Source organism: Narcine bancroftii, chromosome 3, assembly GCF_036971445.1.
Source record: "Narcine bancroftii isolate sNarBan1 chromosome 3, sNarBan1.hap1, whole genome shotgun sequence".
Classification (NCBI taxonomy): domain Eukaryota; kingdom Metazoa; phylum Chordata; class Chondrichthyes; order Torpediniformes; family Narcinidae; genus Narcine; species Narcine bancroftii.
In genome coordinates, this window is record NC_091471.1 from 125099573 (window position 1) to 125119475 (window position 19903).

A 19903-nucleotide genomic window follows, 5' to 3' on the forward strand; every position below is an offset into this window, starting at 1 on the left:
TGGTGAGCCATGGTTGACGAAGCTTACACCAGTTTCAAAAACAAACATTGCCAAACACTGGTGGAAGGAGAGCAGCAGCCACAGTTATTACAACAATGGACTTCCAGTGCCCCCATTGTGCTAGACTTCATTCTTCCAGACTGGGACTGCAAAGTCACCTTCGTCTTCACAGATGAAGTGCACAACAACGTCTTCTTCGAACCAAAGAATGACCAATATAATGTACTCCATCTGCCAGACTCTAGCCCACTCACTTAACCTATCTGTGTCTCTCTGCAACTCTCCGTGTCTTCTGCAGAATTTGCTTTTCCATTCAACTTAGAGTCATCAGCTATCACCTACATTTGTAGGAATGGTATGGAGGGATTGTCAACAAAAACTTGAAAGCACATGGAGATCATGGCCAGCTGCTCCATTCAACCTCTTGCAAGATCTTGGAGATGGACTCCTCCTTTGTTGATAATGGAAAATCCTTTGCCATTTCTTGCATTTGGCCAAACCAGCCCGATGAAGAGATTATCATCTAATCATGGCCATCATCTGAGTGGGTCAGTGTAGATGTGTGGACTTCCTTTCATGAGCATGTACACGTTCACGTTTGGTGAATGTCCCTGAGACACATGTCCATCCAGCCTAATGTACTCCTCCCTCATGGTGCTAGTGCCTAAAAATATGCTAATGGCCTGATGGGTAATGGTGCAGTGTGAGCTGGATTATTGTTCCTCTCTTCCCTTTTGCTCCTCCCGCACCCTGTGCTTGGAGTGAAGGAGGAAGAAAAGAACCCCCTCTGATATTCTTGAAGGGAGAGAGTTGCATTTGTCCAAATAGGACAAATTAGACCATTCAGCCCATAAATTTACTCTGCCATTCAAATAATGGCTGTTGGACTTTTCCTTTCAACCCTATTCTCCTGTCTTCTCTCCATAGCCTATGATGGCCTTACTGATCAAAAACCTCTGCTTTAAATCTACCCAATGACTTGGCCTCTACAGCCATTTGTGGCGACAAATTCTGAAGATTGACCCCTACTTTCAGTATCTCTGTTCTCTCCCACTATTGGAAACATTTTCTCCACGTCCACTCTATTCAGCCCTTTCAATATTTGCAATTCCATTGAGTACAGGCCTTAGAGCCATCAAACACTCCTTATATTAACCCTCTTTTCCTTGGCATTGTTCTCATAAACCTCCTCTGGACCCTCTCCAACACAATGCATACTACTTTAGATATATGGCCCAAAACTGCTCTCAATACTCGAGATCTGATCTGACCAAAGCCTTGTAAAGCCTCAGCAATACATCTTTGCCTTTATATTCCAATCCTCTTGAACTGAATGCTAACATTACACTAAACTTTGTGATAAAATGGTGATCCAAATGAAGGTGGTTACAATAGATCTGATCCAAGGGGATCTACTTAGTTAATACAGTAAAACATTGTTAACAAGGTTACAAAGCAAAGGTACAACCTCTGCTTTTGAGGCAATTTGGACACTGTTTCCCTTTGTCTATAATCTTCTTCTCCAACTCGAAGTGCAGGGTTGACCTCCACCTGCAGGGGGAGTGGGGGGGAGGGATGCCAATTGATAAAGTGTGAACTTTACAATGATTGTAAGAGAAGACGTAATGTGTGGAGGTGTGAATGAAGTTTTGTGATATACATGTGTCTGGCTAACTACATCTGTGTAACACATCTATTAGAAGAGGTAAACAGCTTACCTTTATATATAAGATCAAGCAATATTTCTCCATGCTGCCGGGGTTCTCACTCATGGAGGAAACTATTGATCTACTTTCTGTCCGGGTCTCCTAAATGTGACCCTGTTAGGTATGCTGCTCCAGCTCACCCTTATCCCCAAAATACAAGCTTAGAAAGTGTGTTTCGGTTATTAGGTCTTTAATGTTATTTCTTTCAGCCTCTCCCTCTCCTTTGTTAGGTCTCCTTTGTTCATGAATGAGTGAGTCAGACACCAGACTGAGTCGAAATCAAGGTTCTTTGTTCTTTATTGCCGGATTGTAACACTTGCAACTAACAGTGTTAGTTGGAGAAGGCGCATTCTGCCGTTATCAGCAAGTGGTGTTTTTTTTATATACCTCAGGATACGTACTTAGTAAATTATCATACCATTACATTGTCCAATGAATAAACTGTTGCTATCCTTCTCTGCTAGCTTGCTGCACATCAATTTGTCATTACCACTCTTATCTTGAGTGTACAAGGTCACATCTGCATCTTGTTACGGCCCAGCACTGGGTGACTCCCTCTACATTCCCAGCTCATGATGTTTTTACCTAACACCTTAGCCCTCTGAAATGTGTCTTGATTCAGCTTTGCTTCCATGGCTAGTGCATCTGAAGAGTTGTTGTCTTTCCATGATTGCTGTGAAGTAAAGCCTCCAGAGTTCTGGAGAAGGTCCAGAGGAGGTTTATGAGAATGATAGCAGGGAATAGAGGGTAAATAATATATTTGAAAAAAAAATTTGGTAAAGAAAAGTTGGTCCATTGACAGTTGAGAACAGCACAAATTGCACTTGATGCAGAAAATGAACCACATGAACTTTAGTTCCACTGGGCCATTAAGAACAATTTTGCAATTTTAAGAGATTGCTAAATGGAACTAGATTTTAGTGCACAAAAAAGGGTGCACTGTCTTAAAATGTTAAATGCCAGATATCTCTTACTCATTTAACATGCAATATCCAATTAATGTAACATTTTACCTTTGATCTTGTGAAGCAAAGAAGTGACAGTAAAGGCAAATAATTCTCTTTTGCTGAATGGATAATTGGATTTAATTATCAATGACATGACCCATTAATTTATGAATAAAGTAAGGTGACATTTTGAAAATGTCAAGTTATTATTAAACTACAATTTAGCTTGAATTTTTTGAAACAAAAGTTTTACAGTTTGAATAATTTAGATCTGCAGGCATATTAATATCAAGATTTTCTCATTCAGACTAAAATATGTTTATCCATTATTTGTGCTTCATATAATACCAGTAGAGCATGATCTCTTTCCAAATGTTATATGAACTCAAAAGGAACCTGTTCAGTAAACTAATTTGAATGTAAACTAATTTCTGCTGCATGCAGATGGGGTTCATTGATTACACAATTCATTTTTTGGCTCATTGAATGTTGGAAAATGCATTATTTTCTGGACAGATAAAATCTCTATCAACTTATTGTGACTCCAAAGTACTTTAGAGTCAATGAATTATTGTTGCTTTTTAGCCAGTGCAGTAATTTGCATGTTGCAATGTCCCACAAATATCAAATGAGTTGAATGATGGTTTATGGTTCTTGATATTGATTGAAGTAGTATTGTTGACTTTAAGGTTGAGAGAACTTGCTCCATTTTAATGCTGCGATAGACTTAGTATTTTCATTAAACATTTCAAGCTCTCATTGCTGCAGTCAAAGGTTCCCACCTGCCTCAAAAGGGCTTTAATCATCCCGGTACCCAAGAAGAGTAGGGTGAGCTGCCTCAACGACAACCACCCAGTAGCACTAACTTCTACTGTGATGAAATACTTCAAGAGGCTGGTCGTGGCCAGAATTAACATGTATGTAAGCAAAGGTTTGGACCCACTACAACTTGCCTCTCATTACAATCGCTCCACGGCAGATGCAATATGTTGGCTCACCTCTCAGCTCCAGGACACCTTGAAAACTGCAACTCATACATGCAGCTGCTCTTCATTGACTACAGCTCAGCCTTCATTATCATTATTCCCTCAGTGCTGGTCAAGAAGCTACAAACTCTGGGATTCTGTATCCCCCCTCTGCAACTGGATCCTTGACTTTCTCACTGGAAGATCATGGTCAGTACGAATTGGAAACAATTCCTCCTCAGTGATCATCAGTACAGGTGCACCCCAAGGATGTGTGCTTAGCCCACTGCTCTACTCATTATACACCCATGACTGTGTGGCCAGGCACAATTCCAATGCTATGTACAAGTTTGCCGATGACAACACAGTTGTCGGCAGAATCACAAACGACAATGAGGAAGTGTACAGGAGGGAGATGGATCAGCTCTTTGAGTGGTGTCAAATCAACAACCTTGCGCTGAATGTTAGCAAAACCAAGAAGATGATTGTGGCCATCAGGAGGGAGTCAGGAGTACATGGCCCAGTACTTATTGAGGCCTCAGTCATGGAGAGGGTCAAGAAGTTCAAATTCCTGGGTGTCATCATCTCCAAAGATCTGTCCTGGAGTTTCTCCATGTTGATGCAATCATGAAGAAGGCTTGCCAGTGGCTTTACTTTGTGAGGTGTTTGAGGAGATTCGGTATGTCACCGAAGTCTCTCAAAAACTACAGGTGTACTGTGGAGAGTATTCTGGCTGGTTGCATCATTGTCTGGTATGGAGGTGCCAAATCTCAGGGCAAGAATAAACTCCAGAGTGTTGTTAACTCGGCCTGTGACATCACAGTCACCAGACTTCACTCCATCAAGGACATCTACATGAGGCGGTGTCTTAAAAATGCAGCATCTATCCTCAAATACCCCCACCACCCAGGCCATGACCTCTTCACTCTGCCACCATCAGGAAAAAGGGACAAGAGCCTAAAGACGAGCAGTCAGTGGCACAAGGACAGCTTCTGTTCCACTGCCATCAGATTCCTGAACGATCAATGGACCAAAGACACCGCCTTACTTTTCATGCGCTAGTATTTTTATTTATTATTTTTAAAATTTATTGTTGTAAGATGGTTTATAATATGAATGTTTGCACCGTGATGCTGGTGCAAACACCAAATTCCATGACTTCTTCATGACAATAAATTCTGATTCTAATTCTGTTGCATCTGGATATAATGCACTGATACATACTGCTGAAGTAATTTCCCCTTCATTATGTTTTATTATACTGAACAGATTGAAATGTTACTGTCCAGATATATCTTTTTTACTTTTTTTTGTAATTTAAAACAGCTCATAATTGTATTGATCTCAACTTGTTGTCTTGATGTACCTAGTTAATTCATTTCAATAGGACATGCATGAGGACATACCAGGACCATTTCTGTAGGTTTTCAAGAATAATCAAGGGTAATCGATGGCTAATATTTTTATATCCAGTGGGCTTATTCACCTCCATTAAATAACCATATAAGTTAAATAAACTGGGCAGAAACCAACTGAGGGGGTACGCCACCGGCCTACTGCAGGGGGCAACCTCTGTACCTGCAGGAAGGTAAGGGGACAGGATAACACCTGGCCGGCTGTCAATCAGTCAGCCTGAAGGAATCAAGCCCCACCCGGTCGGGTGCCAATCACCCTCCGGGATATAAGCCTGGGCCGACCTCCAGAGGCCTCACTCAGAGTTATTGCAGCCACAGCCAGCCTGGCTCTGTGGAAGTCTTTGTGGATTAAAGCCGGTTGTACAGTCTTTACCTTTGTGTGTGTGTCTGATTCTGGCTAACAGCGCACCACTCAAACATTCTAGAAATTGCTCAGAGCTTGTTGAAGAACAAATAAATAATGAAGCTATTTGCCTAAATGTGGTGGATGCATATAGATTGGACTAGCCAAATTAGTAAAAATACTGAGAAGGAGGAATTCCTTGAATGTTTACGGGACGATTATCTAGACTAATATGTCGAGGAACCAACTCGGGAGCAGGCCATTTTAGATTGGGTATTATGCAATGATAAGGGGCTAATTAACAATCTTGTTGTACGAGGTCCTTTGGGTAGGAGCGATCACAATATGATCGAATTCTCACTCGACATGGAGAGTGATGAAATTAAAACCGAGACTAAGGTCCTGAATTTAAATAAAGGGAATTATGATGGTATGAGATGGGAGTTGAGTAAGATTGATTGGGTGGTGTTTATGGGGGAGTTGACTGTGGATAGACAATGGAAAGCATTCACAGATCTAATGGAGAAATTGCAAAAATTGTTTATACCGGTTTGGCATAAAAATAAACCAAAAAAGGTGACTCAACCGTGGATAACAAGGGAAATTAGAGACAGCATTAGGTCCAAAGAGAGAGCATATCAATTGGCCAAAAAAAGTACCACGACCGAAGACTGGGAGCAGTCAAGATGCACCAAAGGAGGACAAAGGGATTAATCAAGAGAGCAAAAATAAATTACGAAAGTAAGCTTGCGGCAAATATAAAAACCGACTGCAAAAGCTTTTATAAATATGTCAAGAGGAAAAGATTGGTGAAATCCAGAGTAGGTCCTTTGCAGTCGGAATCAGGGGAATATATAATGGGTAACATTCAAAATAGTGACATCAGGGGAAATGAATATAAAACTGGTTTAGTCATCAAGACAGTGGTCTTAAGTTCAGCATTTCAAATTCCGCTTTATAAATTATTAACTGTGATTAATTCCATTATCATTATAAATTGAATGTAATGGAAATGGTTGTAATTAATATTTGTCGAACTGTTTATTTAGATGATTAATGTTGTTCATTCTTACCCATTACATTTGGAGACAATGTTTCGCTGCTCAGTTCTACATCAGCCTCAACATAAATGCATTATAGTGCAATTTATTCAATTGATCATAAGTGTATGATACAAATTTCAAATAACATTTTGTTACTTTCAGCAGATTATTTTCATTGTGCAATCGTGAAACTAAAGCCAAGCATCCCTTAAACCATTATTGAAGCGATACTGTTTTTTTTTTACTTTAGTCCATGGATATGCACATCTTAATGGGATTGCGGTTGAAAGAATATTTTAAATTTGTATGATTTGTAATAGATAGTCTCACAGAATGCTTGATGTCAAGTAATATTGCCCATAAAAGCATCAATAGAAGAGAGGTTGTAGCTGTAAGCAGGGTTCCCAGTGGTGAGATATTTGCAAAATTATGTAAATTGTTAACTGATTACTAAAGTGAAATCCTGTATTCCTTTACAAAAGATAACATATAATTTGAGGGATAAATATCATTTTTTTGTAAAAGTTTGGAACCCATATTTAAAAACTCTTGATATTAAAATTTAATCTCCTTATCTGCTCCAGTGTATGTCTCAGTTTCCACAGCTAAAAAAGTTGATTATGATGGTTTTTAATGAGGATCTCCTTCTTTCCTTCTTTGTAGGTGGGGAGGGGAGGAGGGAGGGTGTTAGTGGGGTGGATGTGGGAGGTTGGGGGCAGTTTCATTTAATTATATAACGTTTTATTTATATACTAATGTCATATGATTTAAAATTGTAAATAAAATATTTTTAAAAAATATTAACTGACTATTCAGATTTGCTGAATAGCAATCAAAAATCAGTGGTTAAAAATCTTTAATATTAAATGACTGACAAATATGCTGCAATAGATTAACATCTTGATTACTTAATCTTCTATAAGAACATATGAAATAGGAGCAAGACAAGCCTTTGAGTCTGATTCATCATTAATTATGATTATGGTTCATTTTCTATCTCAGCACCACTTTCCAGCACTGTCCACATAACCATTGGTTCTGATCATGTACAAAAATATGTCATAGAATCATCCACCCAAAAGCTCACTTTGGCCATCAAGCACCCATGTAGAATAATACAATACAAATTCCTTTTCATTCTCCCCACATTTCATCAACTTCTCTCTCTGTATGTGAAGGGGCAATTTACAATGGCCAAATAAATGACCAACTTGCACATACTTTAGATCTTGGTGGAAATGGAATCATCTTGGGTAAACACACAAAGTCACAGGGAGAATAAACAAACACCATACATATAGCACTGGAAGTCAGGATTGAACCTGTATCGCTGGAACTATGAAGTAGCAGTCCTTGTGTCTGTGCATCTGTTTTGTTATTGATCTACAGATTGAATGAACGCAACCTCACAGTCTTCACAGCCCTCAGAGGCAGAGAATTCCAAAGGTTTGTACTTCATACCAGTAGAAACCAAAGAAACCAATAACTCAGAAAAAAAAATTAAATGATTGCAAAAGCATATACAGGCAGTTCCCAGGCTGAAAGCGTTCAATTTACGAACAACCTGAGCTTTTCCTCAATCAAACATACCATTTCAATTGCATGAACCGTGCATTTGAAGTAGAAACCCTCTCTCTACATGCATTGTTTTTGAATAAATACTGCAGTGCATTGTGGTAAAATCTACTTTCAATACATTTTCAATGTAAATATTCTTTTGGGTGAGAAATAGAATGAGTATTTGAAATGCCATTGCAATGGCAAATTCTCAACCTGGAGTTTCAAGCAAGTAATCTTCAGTCATGTATATTTGAAGAAATATTATCTTTACGTTATTGTACATCTCCAGCTAATGTAGCTCGTTACTTGGTCACATATGACAATATTAAAATTTACCCATTTCATGAGATTTGGTGGGAATGATGTGACTCTTCTGCCAAAAAATAGCATGTAATAGAGTTTTCTGATTGTTCTGGTACTGATTTTCCCATCTTTTGAATTAATGACATTCAAGACGAGTTCCCATTTCATCGTACCCTTCTTCATTGGCACATTATTCACCATCTTAAATGCCCTCTTTCCTCATTGGTGAGTACATCATTGTTACACTGCATTACTTGGAGATGGTATGCATTTACTCATTTGGTCTATTATGATAACAGCCTGCAAACCTGCTTCCTTCATGAGGCACAAGAGAATGCTTCAACTCTTGGTCATTTTCTTATCCCACTTGGAAATATATTTTTGTAGCTTCATTGACTCCAGGTCTAAATCCCGGAGCTCTTCATTGAGCAGTTGCCTGTTAGCCATCTTCTAGAATTCGTTCCAGCTAATAAATGTTGACTTTGTCATTGAAAGTTAAGTGTCTCTTTTGGATATGATGCCCCATGGAATACTAGCTTGAAAAGTTGTCACTTATTACGTGAGCAGTGCTACCATGCTGAGTATTGTTTAGAAAAGAAAGCTATTCTTAACAATAATTAAAATGTCAGAAAAACTTTTGCTTCGTTTTCTACCTTTTCTCTATCCCACCACATGCAAAGAAAAACTGGAGTTATAAGGGCAAAGTGTAACAATGTTAATGATTATGTTTATGAAAACTAAATAATGACAATGAAATATGAAAAATGGAGGAGTCAGGTGATGGAGTAGTGGCTGGAAGGAGAATACTAGCCCTCTCCAGAAAAGAAGGATAAAAGTGAAGAAAAAGCAAAGCCCCAGACACACAAATCACAACAAATAAAAAATAAAGGTGTGGAGAAAATGTCACCTAAGAAAGAAAAGCCAAAAACAACGAGAAGAGAAGAAGAAAGAAAGACGCCGGAAGAGAAAGGTGAAGGCCTTACCTGCACGAAAAAACAGGGAGCCGCCATGGAAAGAGGAGCCCACTCCCCGAGGCTAGTGGAGACCCCGCAGGTTTGCGACTGCAGGACTGCAAAAATGGCTCACGGAGCCAAATGGGGGTGCACAACTGCACAATGCGCACAACAAGGAGAACACCAATGGGAGGGGGGACCAGCTGTGGAGTGAAACTACACAGCACGAACAGCTGAGAGAGGCCCGACAGCAGGGCTCCCAGCTGGAAGATAAAGAAAGCCACGGAAACGGGAGGGGTGAGAAAGAAAAAAGGAAACGAGAGGCACAACAGATAACCAGCCCAGAAGAAGAGGACCAACATCAAGAAACCATGGAAAAAAAAAACTCAACAAACTGAGACAAGCAGCTCAACAAGAAAGTCAGAAGAGACACAGATACAAGGAAGAGAAACAGAAGACACAAACCCAAGAGCAGACACAGAAGAAGAAAAACACCAAGCTATGCACAGAGGAATAGGAGGTAAAATGAATGGACAATACATAGATTTTAAAAAATTTCAAGAACAAATGAAAGCATTAAAAGAATGGCTGACACGAGAATTTAGTGAAATGAAAAGAAAAATGAAAAGTACAGAAGAAAAAGTGAGTAGAATAGAGCTGGTCATAACAGATGTAGGGAAAAGATTAGGAAATGTGGAAGAACGTGTAAAGGCTGTAGAAATGGAAATGAACGACAAAAAGAAAATTGGAAGAAAGTAACAAAAAGGTTAAAGAAACACAGGATTTGTTAGCTCAGAAGATGGATACAATGGAAACTATAATAGGCGAAACAATATAAAGATAGTGGGACTTAGGCAAAGTTCAAGAAGGCAAAGATATGAAGGAATTTATAAAAGAATGGATCCCAAAAGTCCTGGGCATGCCAGAAATGCAGGAAGAAATGGAAATAGAAAGGGCTCACAGAACATTAACCCCGAAACCACAGTCACAACAAAAACCAAGATCCGTTTTAGTAAAATTTCTGAGATACACGACAAAAGAAAATATATTGGAGAAGGCAATGAATAAAATTAGAGAAGACAAGAAACCATTGGAATACAAAGGTCAAAAAGAAATTTTCTACCCAGACATAATTTTGAGCTCCTAAAGAAGAGGAAGGAGTTTAACGCAGCAAAATCGATCCTATGGAAAAAAGGCTATAAATTTATGTTAAGATATCCAGCGGTGCTTAAAATAGTTATCCCGAAGCAGAAAAACAGACTGTTCTCGGATCCTGAGAAAGCACGAGAATTTGCAGAACGCCTGCAAGACAAAAGAGAGATGAAGAGATGTAACAAGAACAAAGAACAATGACAAATTACATATAAATATGTAAAAATAATGTATAAGTAAGAACTAAAGGAGGGAAGTAAGGGAGAAGGAGGGAAAAGAGGAGGGATAAAAAAAAGAAAAAGATAAGAAAAGAGGGAGAGCTTTGTTGTAATGTGAAGAGGGGGTTGGGTGGGAGAGAATAACAGTCACTGGGAAATAAGTTGAGACTTGCAAACGGGTTCGCAGTCTGAATGGAGAGGGTAGTTGTGGTTGCCCGGCCAGGGACAAGGGGTGACTCAGAGAGGGGGGGACACTTGGGGTTAAGAGAATTTTAGATGTGGGAGTGGTTGAAATATTTGATGTTTTAGAAGTGTTGTCATACAATGCTTTCAAAAAAAGAAAACTGAGAAATGGAAATGGAGAAAAGGGGAAAGGTGGTGGTGAGGAAATGGAAACAAGATGTAAACAGAGTATGAGATAGCCATGTTGAACTATATGACTATAAATATCAATGGAATACATAACCAAATTAAAAGGAAGAGGCTATTAAATTTACTGAAAAAAAAATAGATATAGCATTCGTGCATGAAACGCATCTAACTGAAGTGGAACACAAGAAATTAAGGAGAGACTGGGTAGGGCACGTAACGGCAGCATCATATAATTCAAAAGCCAGAGGGGTAGCTATATTAATCAATAAAAATGTACTAATCAAAATAGAGGAGGAAATAATAGATCCAGCAGGGAGATGTGTAATGATAAAATGTCAGATATATTCAGAACTCTGGAATTTGGTTAATATAATATGCACCTAATGAAGAGGATCAAAAATTTATGCAAGATATTTTTTTGAAGATAAGCTGGGGAATATATTGATAGGAGGGGACTTTAACCTTAATTTGGATTCAAAGATGGATAAAACTGGACAAAAGACTAGCAGAAAGAACAAAGTAGCCAAATTTATGGTTAAATCAATACAGGAAATGTAACTTTTGGATATATGGAGGAGACAACACCCAAAGGAGAAGGAATACTTATACTATTCGAGTAGACATAAAATATACTCAAGGATTGACCTGTTCCTCATCTCAGCCTATATCCAAGGGAGAGTTAGGAAAACAGAATATAAAGCTAGATTGTTATCTGATCACTCACCTCTGTTATTAGCAATAGAACTGGAGGACATCCCACCAAGACCAAATAGATGGAAATTAAACTCCATGCTACTTAAAAGACAGGATTTTAGAGAATTTATTGAGCGCCAAATTAAAAGGTACTTTGAAATAAATACGGAATCAGTGAAAGACAAATTTATATTATGGGATGTAATGAAAGCCTTCATCAGAGGGCAGATAATAAGTTATGTAACTAAGATGAAGAAGGACTACAATTGGGAAATAGAACAGCTGGAAAGGGAAATAGTAAGTACAGAAAAAGAACTAGTAACAAGGGAAGATGCAACAAAAAGAAGAGAATTGGCGGACAAAAAGATAAAATACGAAACATTACAAACGTACAAGATGGAGAAGAACATAATGAAAATAAAGCAGAAGTATTACGAGCTAGGAGAAAAAACGCACAAAATATTAACCTGGCAACTTAAAACAGAACAAGCTAAAAGAACTGTATTGGCATCAAGAAAAAAGGACAAACAAATTACATATAACCCAATAGAGATGAATGAAAACTTTAAGGAATTCTACGATCAATTATACTGAACTGAGAACGAATGGAAAGAAAACAAAATAGATGAGTTTCTAGCTAAAATTGAACTACCGAAATTGCAAGAAGAGGAGCAAAACAAATTGATAAAACCATTTGAAATAGAGGAAATACAAGATATATTAAAAAAGCTACCGAACAATAAAATGCCTGGGGAGGACGGACTCCCAATAGAATTCTATAAAACATTTAAAGAGTTACTAATTGCTCCTCTCTTGGAAGTAACGAACCAGATAGAAGAAACGCAAAAAGTGCCAGATTCATGTAAAACAGCAATAATTACAGTAATACCAAAGACGGGGAAAGATCCACTAACACCAGCATCGTATAGACCAATATCTCAACTTAACTCAGATTATAAGATAATAGCAAAACTATTAGCAAACAGATTGGCCGACTGTGTACCAAAAATAGTAAAACTAAATCAAACTAGATTTATTAAGAAAAGACGAACAAGGGACAATGTCTGTAAGTTTATTAACTTAATCCATGCAGTATAAGGAAATAAGATGCCAACAGTGGCTGCTGCTTTAGATGCAGAGAAACCCTTTGACAGGGTAGAATGGGATTATTTATTCAAAGTATTACAGAAGTTCAACCTACCAGAGAAATATATTAATTGGATTAAAGCATTATATTAGGATCCAATGGTAAAGGTGACAGTAAATGGATATATATCAAATCAATTTAAATTAAGCAGGTCAACTAGGCAGGGATGTCCACTATCTCCCTCACTGTTCGCTTTAGCAATAAAACCATTGGCAGAACTGATAAGAACAGAAAATAAAATAAAAGGGATAAAAATAAAAGAGAGGGAATATAAAATCAGTTTATTTGCAGATGACATCATAGTATACTTAACAGAACCAGAATTATCAATAAAAGAATTACATAAGAAATTGAAGGAATATGGAGAAATATCAGGGTACAAGATCAATGCAAATAAAAGTGAAGCGATGCCAATAAATAATGTGGATTTCACAAAGTTTAAAAAAGAATCACCATTTAGATGGCAAACACAAGCAATCCGAAACCCAGGTATTAGACTACATAATAATCTAGGCCATCTATACAAATTAAATTATCAGCCATTAATGAAGAAATTACAAGATGACTTAGAACATTGGAAAGATTTACCACTAACACTTACAGGAAGGACAAATTGCATTTAAATGAATATCTTCCCAAGGATACAATACCTATTTCAATCGTTACCAATTCCCTTAACAGAGAAATTCTTTAATGAGCTAAAGAAAATAATAAGGATATTCTTATGGAAAGGGGGAAACCGAGGATAGCACTAGATAAATTAACAGAATGGTACAAACAAGGGGGTTTGCAGCTACCAAACTTTAATAATTATTATAGGGCAACACAATTAAGATATCTATCAGATTTTTATCAAACAAGGGAAAAACCAGATTGGACCAAACCAGGATAAAGCTAGATAAAATAGGGGAGATGGTACCAGAACATATACTTTTTAAGTGGGATGAAAAACTGGTGCAATATAGAAGTTCACCAGTACTGCACCATCTGCTCAACATTTGGAAGAAGATTCACGTAGAAAGGAAATAAACAAATTACCAACTACCAAAATTAACTTTGCCCATGTCACCATTTTGTAATAGCATTATGGTCTTTTGTCTTGATTTTTCTCACCTGGTGCAGTATTTTGTTTTCAATACTTCTGGATACCTATTTCAATAGCAAACAATGAACTGTTGGTAGGGAACCTTTACAAAGATAAAGGTAGGAAGCAGTAAAAAGTATATGGGGGGGGGTGGGAGTCAGAGAAACGGGGAGGTGGGTAAATCGGAGAGAAGGTGAGAGAGGGGGAGAGACTGCTAGAGGGATTGGTGGGGTAGGGGGGAGGGAGGTAAATTTGAGATGGAAGTAGTGGAACCGGATAGAGATAGATATACTTAGATTTTTAAAATGTAGGTACATGCAATTAGGTTTAAGGCTATTACTGCTGTTGTTGGCCAAATAACTGGAGATGATGAGTCAGAATACAAGATGGTGATCGAGTATCTGGTTGGGAACTTATTGTTGAGTCAAGGAAGGAGAGGCCGAGGGAACACACACCAGTCTGTATTGAGGAATGGACGTGGAGAGGGTCAGGACTTTCAAGTTCCTGCAAGTACAAATTTCAGGAACCTCTCCTGGTCCAGCGTATCATGAATAAGGCACACCACATACTAAGGACTCTGAGGAGATTTGACATGTCATTGGATACTCGATCAACCTTCCACAAGTGAACCATGGTAAGTATTCTGGCTGGTTGCAACACAGCTGGTTTAGTAATTCAAGTGCCCAGGGACACAAGCATAGCCAGGGCCATCACAGGCGCTGACTTCCCATTCATTGCGAACATCTATGTGAGATGCTGCCTTAAGAAGGCAACCAGCAACCTAAAGGATTACCATTCCCCTGGCTAGAATATCTCACTGCTATCTTTAGGCACAAGGCAGAGAAGCCTGATGATCAATACCTCTAGTTTTGAGGATACTATCAGACTCTTAAACTGCCCCTTGTTACACTGATCAGGGCCTTTCCAACATCAAAGTAGGACCGTCTGTTCTATTGCCCAAGGATTAATGTATGTTTATTAGTCCCTGTCTATTGTATGTTTTTAATGGTCTCTTCATTCAATTAAGTTTACTATTATACAAGCAAGAAATAATGTCTGTGCAAGTCTACATTGTACAATGTATATAACAATAAACATGACCATATTATTGAAGAGGATTATGATAATATCCCTCCTTTACTTTTGGCTTCACCCTGAAGACAGACATGACTGTGTGAGAATGGTTTGGGGAATTAACTGGTTGATGTGTCAAGCTTTCTGGGGCTGCTTTGTGTCATGCAAGCTATTTGTAGAAATATTGCAGAGTATTGCAGATGCAATCACAAAGAAGACCCGCCAGCGGCGATACTTTGTGAGGTGTTTGAGGCGGTTCGGTATGTCACTGAAGACGCTCGTAAACTTCAACAGGTGTACTGTGGAGAGCATTCTGGTGGGTTGCATCACTGCCTGGTATGGAGGCGCCAAATCTCAGGACAAGAATAAACTGCAGAGGGTTGTTAACTCGGCCTGAGACATCACAGGCACCAGACTTCACTCCATGGAGGACATCTGCATGAGGCGGTGTCTTAAAAAAGCAGCCTCTATCCTCAAGGACCCCCACCACCCAGGCCATGCCCTCTTCACACTGCTGCCATCGGAAAAAAGGTACACCGAGTCTAAAGACAAGCACTCATTAGCACCCGAAAGACAAGCACTGAATGACACAAGGTCAGCTTCTTCCCGCTGCCATCAGATTCCTGAATAATCAATGAACCTTACTTTTAGTGCTCTATTTTTGTTGTTATTGTGAGATGGTATGTTTGCACTGTCAAGCTGCAGCAGAACACTGAATGTCATGACTTGCTCTTGACAATAAATGGAGGGGGAAACGGTTGGTCCTCCTGTGAGGGGCACCCCAGTGAACAGAGTGCTGATCACCCCCTCCTGCTTCGCAATCCTGGGTGTGCTGTCACTTCGCATGATGCGATAATGTGGTTGCCTGCCCAAGAAGATGCCGTCCTTCACCATCCCGCCGGCTAAATGGAGCCAGCCTCTCCTTTCCATTAGGCATCTAGATCTCACTTACTGCTGCCGTCGTTCTCAAATATTAAAAGGGGGGGAACCTAGCAGATTTGCTTGAGCATGTAAGGAAACCCCAACAAACAAGATAAATGTTCACCCTTAAAGCTCATTTGCAAATTGTGGGATTGTTTGCAAATTCTTTAGGTGACGTTGATAATATTTATATCCTTTGAAATATTAACAATCCCGCGGACGCCACGGTCACGTCTCCCCTTCAATGCGGATAAGTTTATTTTTGTTTGAATGTCATTGCAATTCAGCAAGAATAATTCCCAGGGTGTGTCCCAAAATCGATACACGGCCACCCCTCCGAGCGAAAGGTAAAACAGCGGCCAAGGGCAACGTGGTGTCGGATGAGGACTCTCAAGAGCTGGAAGGTTGGATAAATAATTCATTCGACCCCCAGGCTCCAATTCCCGGCTGATGTCAGCGCTTTCGCCCAAACTGCACACGGTGCAGAAAGCGGAGGGCGCACGACAAGGGGATGGGATGCTATTTTAAATGGGACCTCAGATACCCCAACATGTGCCGCTTGGACAAGAGTTTGGCGTGGCTTTCTTTGGCCGTTGGGATCAGCTTGTTATCCGGTGGTGTGGTGAGAAAAACAGCGAAATGTCCTTCCCGTTGCAGCTGTACCAGAGATGCCATCATGTGTATCGGAACTTCATCGGTCCCGAGGATTCCCGCCAGCGATATAACGTCTCTGTAAGTAGCCAGAACCGACTAGTGTGTATACTTTATACATCGTGACTGGGGAAGAAAGGACAGCCGGTCTTTAAACGAAACCAGGCGGTGGGGACTGTTTCTATTATGGTGGGGACTGGAACAGGGGAAGCACACGGATGCATTGAAGCTTGGGGCAAAGCTTGAACGCCACCTCTCAGGTCTCCAAATAGCAAGGATCATAGACGAACGACGGCGTTTTGCAAATGAAAGACTTTCTTTTGTCGCCCTCGCACTCTTCTTTCAAACCAAAGCAAGAGCTCGACCCTGCCACAGCCTCGCAGGGGCCCGGAGAGCTACTGTCACCTGAAACAAAAGGCTCAGTCGGATCTCCGCCTTTTGTTTCATTCCAATCCCGTCTTTTGCAAATAATGTCCCCCCCCCCCAAAAAAAAATGAATATTCATATTCCATTTGGGGTTTTTTTTGTTCCTTGTTATAGTCTGTGGTGCAAGAGATCTGCATGCATTGAGAAAAGGTGGACAGAACTTCGGGAGAGATAGTTGAAGTCAACTGGAGAGAGTTTCTCCTCGCAAAGGGGCCACGTTCTGTGTTGCATGGAGCAGAACAAAACGAGGAGAAGGCGAGAATGATGAATTAATCTGCTAACGTCTAAGTCAATCGCGGAAGACCGAAATATCTGCCCATTTAATGCATCCAGGTTTGTTTTAAACTCTGTCCGCAGGAGTTTGGTGAATGGGACTTACCACGAAATTACAGAAAGAATGTTTTCAAGCTTGCCGCTTTTGCAACTTTTGTGAGTATGGGGGGGGGGGGGGGGATGCCATCAACACACTCATCTTGGAGACCCCGTTAACCATCTTAAGTCAAACAAAGTGAAATACCCCCCAAAAGAAGAGCCGATTAGCAAAACAAAATGTGGAATTCATAAAAACCAAATTAAAATAAAATGGGAAGATACACTAGCTGGGAGGACAACTGGGCAGGTTTTTATGGACATTTTTCACAGGATCCAGGACAAATTTATTCCAAAGTGGAGGAAAGGCTCTAGGAGATGCAAATGGCAGCCCTGGCTAACTAAGGAAATCAAGTGCATTATCAAGTCCAAAGGGAGTAATTATAAGATAGCGAAGCAGAGTGGGAAATTAGAGGATTGGGAAACCTTCAAAGAACATCAGAGGGTAACTAAGAAAGCCATAAGAGACGGGAAAATGAAGTACGAGAGGAAATTAGCAGATAATATTGCGGAGGATAGCAAAAGCTTTTTTAAGTATGTGAAGAGGAAGAAATTGGTTCGGTCTAAAATTGGCCCTTTGAAAATGGGCAAGGGTGAAATTATTACCGGAAACAAGGAGATGGCAGAGGAATTTAACAAATACTTTGCAACTGTCTTCACCAAGGAGGATATAGGTTATAGTCAGTTAGGGGGTAGTGGTCATGTGGTACCAAGAGACTTGGGGAACTTTACTGGGGAGGTAGGGGATCTAATGGATATCTGGATCCAGAAGCAGGAGGTTATGAGTAAATTGTTGGGACTAAGGGCTGATAAATCCCCAGGGCCTGATGGGCTGCATCCTAGGGTGCTTAAAGAGGTGGCTATGGAAATTGTGGAGGCACTGGTCGACATTTTCCAAAGTTCCATAGATTCCAGGGAGGTCCCTGAGGATTGGAGAGTGGCTGATGTGGTGCCGCTTTTTAAGAAAGGAGGGAGGGAGAAAACGGGAAATTATAGACCGGTTAGCCTGACATCAGTGGTGGGGAAGATATTGGAGTCCATCATAAAAGGAGAAATAGCAGAACACTTAGTCAGTAATAATAGTATAAGGGATAGTCAGCATGGATTCCTTAAGGGTAAGTCATGCTTGACTAACCTGGAATTTTTTGAGGATGTGACAAAGAGGGTGGACTCGGGAGAGCCAGTGGATGTGGTGTATTTGGACTTCCAGAAGGCCTTTGATAAGGTACCGCACGGGAGTCTAGTGGGCAAGATCAGGGAGCATGGTATTGGAGGCAAGGTGCTGACATGGATAGGAAATTGGTTAAGAGATAGGAAACAAAGGGTTGGAGTAAATGGGTCTTTTTCAGAATGGCAGGATGTGACGAGTGGAGTGCCTCAGGGATCGGTGTTGGGTCCTCAGTTGTTTGTAATTTATGTTAATGATTTGGATGAGGGGATTATAAATAACATGAGCAAATTTGCAGATGACACTAAACTGGGTGGCGGTGTGGGGTGTGAGGAGGATGTAAGGAAAATGCAGAGAGACTTGGACAGGCTGGAGGAGTGGGCGGCTAAATGGAAGATGAATTTCAATGTGAACAAATGTGAGGTTATTCATTTTGGGGGAAGTAATAGGAAAGCTGAATATTATTTAAATGGAGACAAGCTAGGGAGTGGGGAAGTGCAAATGGATCTGGGTGTACTTGTTCACCGGTCACTGAAGGCTAGCATGCAGGTTCAGAAAGCTGTGAAGAAGGCAAATGGAATGTTGGCTTTCATAAAGAGGGGATTGGAGTATAGGAACAGAGATGCCCTTCTGCAGTTATACAGGGCCCTGGTGAGACCCCACCTGGAGTATTGCGTCCAGTTCTGGTCTCCAAACTTGAGGAAGGACATACTAGCTATAGAGGGTGTGCAGTGCAGATTTACAAGGTTAGTTCCAGGGATGGCAGGGTTGTCATATGCAGCAAGGCTAGAAAAACTGGACTTGTATCCATTGGAGTTTAGAAGGATGAGGGGGGACATGATTGAGGTATACAAAATCATCAGGGGGATAGACAAGGTGAAGTCTGATTACTTGTTCCCAATGATGGGGGAGACGAGGACTAGAGGGCATAGTTTAAGAATACAGGGTAGGCCCTTTAGGATGGAGATGAGAAAGCATTTTTTTACCCAGAGAAGTGTGAATCTGTGGAATGCTCTGCCACAGAGGGTGGTAGAGGCGGATTCGCTGACTATGTTCAAAAGAGAGTTAGATAAGACTCTTGTGGGTAACAGAGTTAAGGGTTATGGGGATAAGGCTGGAAAGGGGTACTGATGGTAATGATCAGCCATGATCTAAAATGGCGGTGCTGGCCCGACGGGCCAAATGGCCTACTCCAGCTCCTATTGTCTATTGTCTATTGTCTATTGTCTAAAAGATCAAATTAAACAAGTGCAATTCACAAAAGTGCTGGAGAACACCAGCAGGCAGGGCATTTAGAGGAAGAAAAGCGATCTAACCTTAAATTGGGGCCTGAGCCCATAGACAAGGTATGGGCAGAAACCAGGCTGAATAAAAAAAAAAGATGGGGGGGGGG

General features: G+C 40.2%; 1 protein-coding gene across 1 annotated transcript in view; it reads left to right on the forward strand.

Moving 5' to 3' along the window:
• Positions 1–16446: 16446 nt before the first annotated feature.
• Positions 16447–19903, forward strand: part of lgi2a (leucine-rich repeat LGI family, member 2a) — a 34089-nt gene continuing 30632 nt past the window's right edge. Inside the window, exons 1-2 of the mRNA XM_069923101.1 lie at positions 16447–16628; positions 17331–17402. Coding sequence (XP_069779202.1) covers positions 16447–16628; positions 17331–17402 — 254 coding nt within the window. The remainder of the gene's footprint in view (positions 16629–17330; positions 17403–19903) is intronic.